At 46.8% G+C, this 5,756-nt stretch overlaps 1 protein-coding gene across 1 annotated transcript; it reads left to right on the plus strand.

Moving 5' to 3' along the window:
- Positions 1-937: 937 nt before the first annotated feature.
- LOC309603991 (olfactory receptor 6E1-like) lies at positions 938-1,885 on the plus strand (the record flags this gene model as incomplete). Its single annotated transcript, XM_082338857.1, has 1 exon — positions 938-1,885. One exon carries the CDS (start codon positions 938-940, stop codon positions 1,883-1,885), a length of 948 nt encoding a protein of 315 aa, XP_082194983.1.
- Between the last annotated feature and the right edge of the window lie 3,871 nt (positions 1,886-5,756).

Consider the following 5,756-nt stretch of genomic DNA (forward strand, 5'->3'; position numbering starts at 1 on the left):
GACTTGAATAGCGAGTTTCATCTACTTGGCTGCAGGTGCCTGTGAGAACTGGTTTTCCCCAGGCTCCCTCTAGAGTCAATGGAAACAAGAGAAAATGCTAGAGGCTGGTTCCTCCCAGCCTATAACTGGCATGCAAAAGAAAGGTTACAAATCTCTTCCAGACACTTGTCTCTTGCTCTGCATTTAGGTAAGGATATTTGATGGCAATAGCAATGAGTAACTGTTTGGAAGCAACCGTGTTTCGGTGCAGACGGATGTCAGATGAGATTGTGTGACAGACTGTGTGGAGTCATCGTACCTTTCAGTCATTATTTAGAGTACAAAAGAAGACAAGTTATACTTGGTCCCTATTCCACCCCCTCCCCCTCTCCTGAAGAAACAGAGAGCAAGAAGGTGTGGAAGGAAGCAGGGGATTACAAAAGAGATACTGGATATTACTTATTTTGAAAACATGAGACTCTCAGGGATTCCTAGCGCAAAAAGGCAAGTACCTCTGAAAAGCAGAAAGAATAGCTTTCAACATATATATTTGATTTTATTTGATTTCATTTATTTGATAAGAGAGATGAGTTTGGCACATAGGTGTGACAGATGTTTGCAATAGGTCTGAGTGACTGTGGAATTTGCCAGGAATGGGGTGAAATAGCTCGCAGCCTCTTTAAAATCTTCTGTTCTGGAGAAAGAATCCTTTGGGAGAGTTTGAGAAAGGTAGAAAGACGACAACAAATTCTCTGAGGACACGAACTGAAATGTAAAACAGAAAAATCAGGGCGTGAGAAAGGCTTGAAGGTCTCTCTCTCTCTCTGTGCTATATAGGAGGAAGACCGCAAGAAAGGAAAGAAGCAGAGAAGGAAGGATTCCTTTCGTCCAGACTGTGAAATAATCACACTTGGGTTTTGCCATCTTCCTGTCTCGGCAGGGTGAACTGAAATTCAGCATGGGAGCAGAAAATGAAACTGCAGTTACTGAGTTCATCCTAGAGGGTTTCTCAGGGCTTGATCAAAGCCTACAGCTATTTCTCTCTCTGCTCCTTCTGCTCATATACCTGACAACAATGATGGGGAACGCAACCATCATTTTCCTCGTGTGTGTGGATCACCGCCTGCAAACCCCCATGTACTTTTTCATCAGCAATCTGGCCTTCCTGGAAATCTGGTTCACATCCTCCACAAGCGTCAAATTGTTTGTGATCCTGAGTTCTGGTAGGAGAACGATCTCACTAAGCAGCTGCTTTGCCCAGTCCTGTTTCTATTTTGCCCTGGGCTGCATAGAGTTTGTTCTACTTGTTGTCATGTCCTTTGACCGCTACGTTGCCATCTGCCAGCCTTTGCGTTATGTTGCCATCATGAAGCCTCAGCTCTGCATCCACCTGGTTGTTGCTGCTTGGATCATTGGCATCACAGTCTTGAGTTACCGTCTGGTCCTCCTCTACAAGCTGACTTTCTGTGGCTCAAACAAGATCTACCATTGTTTTTGTGACAACTCCCCCTTGTTCACATTGTCCTGCTCTGACACCAGCCTGCTTTGGAAAACAGACTCTGTTTTATCCTCAATTGTCATACTGGGTTCCTTATGTTTAACTCTGGGGTTTTACATGGGCATCCTTTTCTGTATTCTGCACCTGCCAGCAGCCGCTGGGAGGAAAAAAGCTTTTACTACATGTTCTTCCCACCTCACCACCTTGGCCATTGCATATGGGAGCTGCATTGCTCTCTATGTGCGTCCTTCCAGAGATGTTTCCCTTGAGACAAACAGAATTGTGGCTTTGCTGAACACTGTCCTGTACCCAGTCTTAACTCCATTCATCTACAGTCTTAGAAACAAGAGTGTGATACTGGCCCTGAACAAAGGCATTGCCCGTGCAACAACACAGCTTTTCCCCTAATCCTGATACATTTCTGGACAGCAATTCCAATGAGCTGCTATGTTAAATATGCCAAATAATACCAGTGCATAGGTATGTAACCTGCAAATACCGATGCCTCAGGAGATGCATGTTCTTGTTGGGTTGTCTTAGGTTAAGTGAGAAGAAGCTCATCTGCACACACAAAGAAGGCACTACCGATGGCAGGAGGAGTAACTCAGTCAACACCCTGCCCCAGCTGCTCCCAGAGCCATCACGGGAGAGCCACCAGCTCATCAAGAGCCCATCTCCACAAAGCGAGAAGAGCACAGAGGCACCGTGGCAGGTGGGAACCCAAAGGACAGGCTCCTGAGGAAGGAACATCTTGTCCCAGCTCCTTCCAGGGCTGCCCTGGGAGAGCCGTCAGCCCCATTGTCCAGGTGTGAAACCCACCAAGAGGAGTCACTGCGAGCAGCTCTCTGGATCACCATTTGGACTAAGGGAATTGTCGCCTAGGGGCGTAGGACACATTATGGGATGCAGGGGAAGAGCATTTTTGGATTGCACAGGACTTATTACGGGAAGTGTAGGGGAGGACCCCGACCAGTGCAGTCTGTCCTGTCTTCTCATTAAACTTAATTTCTGGCTCATTCCTGTGGGGGGGAATCTCTCTTCTGCGTGAACATGTGAGCACAGGGGGGTGAGTGCAGCAACTGGAGAAGGACCAGGGGGTCAGACAGCCCGTATGTCATTAGTGCCAGCAACCGAGAGACCAGAGTGACTGGACTTAAGAGTTTGTGTGTGTGCGTGCGTGCGTGCGTGCGTGTGTGTGTGACTGGGGTGGTCTGTAGCAGCATCTGGAATGGGGTTGGAGCCTCAGGGGGCTCATATGTCCAGGTGCGTGCACCTGGGGAGGCTGGTATCGGGGGCAGCTACTGAGGAGACTGAGCGTCTGAGCCCAGCTGCTGGAGGGATCCACCCTGTACAGGTACATATATAGAATAGAATAGAAGAGAATAGAATAGTCCATTTGGAAGGGACCTACAATGATCACTTTGTCCAATACCTGGCCACTTCAGGTCTGACCAAAAGATAAATCATGTTATTAAGGGCATTGTCCAAATGCCTCTTAAACACTGACACGCATGGGGCATCAACCACTTCTCTAGGAAGTCTGTTCCAGTGTTTGATCACCCTCTTGGTAAAGCAATGCTTCCTAATGTCCTGTCTAAACCTCCCCTGGTGCAGCTTTGAACCATTTCCCCGCTTCCTGTCGCTGGATCCCAGGGAGAAGCAATCAACACCTCCCGCTCCACTTCCCCTCCTCAGGAAGCTGTAGAGGGCAATGAGGGCACCCCTCCGCCTCCCTTTCTCCAAACTAGACAAGCCCAGTGTCCTCAGCAGCTCCTCGGAGGACATTTCTTCCAGCCCTTTCACCAGCTTTGGTGCCCTCCTCTGGACACATTCAAGTACCTTACATCCCTCTTCAGTTGTGGGGCCCAGAACTGCACACAGTACTCCAAGTGAGTTTGCACCACTGCTAAATACAGCGGGATAATCCCTTGTCCTGGTTTCAGCTGGCATAGAATTAATTTTCTTCCTAGTAGCTGGTATAGTTCTGTGGTTTGGATTTAGGATGAGAATAATGTTGATAAAACACTGATGTTTTACTTGTTGCTAAGTAGTGCTTCCACTAGTCAAGTGCTTTTCAGCTTCCCATGCTCTGCCAGGTGCACAAGAATCCGGGAGGGAGCACAGCCAAGACAGATGACCCAAACTGGCCAAAGGGCTATTCCATACCATATGACGTCATGCTCAGTATAGAAACTGGAGGGAGTTGGCCAGGGGTAGGAATCGCTGCTCAGGGACGGGCTGGGCATTGGTCAGCAGGTGGTGATTGTGCATCACTTGTTTTGTATATTCTTTTTTAATTATTATTATTATTATTATTACTACTACTACTACTACTATTATTGCTGTTGTTGTTGTTATTATTATTATTATTACTACTACTACTATTATTATTGTTGTTGTTGTTGTTATTATTATTATTATTATTATTTCCCCTTCCTCTGCGGTCATATTAAACTGTCTTTACCTCAACCCATGGGTTTTACTTTCTTTTTCTGATTCTCTCCCCCATCCCACTGTGGGAGGGAGGGTGAGCGAGCGGCTGGGTGGTGCTTAGTTGCGGACTGGAGTTAAACCACAGCATCCTCTCTTTTCAGCACCTCGTTATACTGCACCCCAGGGTGCGGTTTGCCCTCTTGGCTGCCAGGGCACACTGCTGACTCCTGTTGAGCCCCCTGCCAGCCAGCACCCCCAGATCCCTCTCTGCAGGGCTGCTCTCCAGCCACTCCCCTCCCAGTCTATACTTGTGCCCAGCATTATTTCATCCAAGGTGCAGAATCCGGCATTTGTTCTTGCTGAACATGGTGAGAGTTGCCTCCTCTGGGTCATGGATACAGCTGTTAGACTGCACAGGGCCCAGGAGTGTTCCCTGTGCTGCCCCATGTTGCCCCAGTATGTCCCACTGGCCTTCAGGTAAGGTATGACCCCTTCACCACTGCTTTCTCAGCCCGATCATCCAACTGGTGTTTCACCCATCTGTTTGTCTGCCCTTCCAGAACGTAATGTCCTAACCTGGGTACAAGAATAGTGAGGGAGAACACGTCACAAATCTTGCTGAAGTTGAGGTGACCAACATCCACTCTTGTCCCCTCATGCACAAATGCAGTTACTTCCTCATGAAGGCAGTCAGCCTGGTGAGGCATGCTTTACCCTTTGAAAGTCCGTGCTGACTGCTTTTGGACACATTCTTCTCTTTAAAGGTCCCAGAAATACCACCCAAGAGATATTGATGGCTTACTCCTCACCAAAGTGAGCTTGTACAGCCTGTGGTTCCCTGGGTTGCTCCTTTGCCTTCTTTCAGAGGTGGGTGCAACATTGCTTTGTCCTCGCTCACAAGAGACCTCTACCAATCCCGTGACCTTTCCAAAGGGATATTCCACAGAAATATCAGTCTTCCCCTGTAACTTCATTACCGCTATTCTGCCTGTTATATGCTGTATTTAATTTCTCTAATTGTTCGTGTATTTTCACCTGTCCTGATACAGTAAATAAGTCATCTTATTTACAATTTCCTGATACAATAAAGTCATCTTACCAGTAGACTGTCTAGACAAAGGCCCTTTCCATTATTCTTCAGTTTTCTCCTCCCCTTACTCTTTGTTCATTCAGATACCTTTCAGCTATGCTGCTGCTTTGGGTTTCAGGGAGTTAAAGCTTACCTGTCCTTCAGTAGGACAATTGCCTTTGTAGCAAACTCTTCTGTTATGTTTATCTCTACCTTTCTGTAGCTATCTATGTAGAACATTTCTCATAAGATTATCCCTTGTAGAAAGGCAACCTCATTACAGGTAGCTTGTAAGTAGCATATGCTTGAGGAGTGTATTGTATTGTTTCTGAAACTTTATCATGCTTTACTTTGCTTGCAAATAGGAAAAATCCTTCTGTGCCTGTGTGCAGCCGGTTGTCTAAGGAGATCAGGTGGGAGATGGTGCAATGGAGCTGTAACATCCAGTTGCAGACTTCAGTGGAGAAGTCTGATGTAAGGAAAAGTGATGCTCTTGCAGCCTTTCAGTACTTAAAGGTAAAGTACCAAAGCTCAAAGCTCAAGGACAATAAAAAGGGCTTTTTTAAACAAATAAATAGGAAAAGGCAGGCAGGAAATAACATTGGCCTGTTACTTGATGAGCAGGGTCACCTCACAAACAGGGACATAGACAAAGCAGAGACGTTTAATGCTTCCTTCGCCTCCGTCTTCAACACCGATGAAGTGTTCTCTGGCCTAGAGAACCGTGACTGCAAGAATGACAAACTCCCATCCAACCCTGAACTTGTGCAGGATTTG

This window comes from Platalea leucorodia (assembly GCF_965183815.1).
Source record: "Platalea leucorodia genome assembly, contig: HAP1_HAP1_SCAFFOLD_291, whole genome shotgun sequence".
Taxonomy (NCBI): Eukaryota; Metazoa; Chordata; class Aves; order Pelecaniformes; family Threskiornithidae; genus Platalea; species Platalea leucorodia.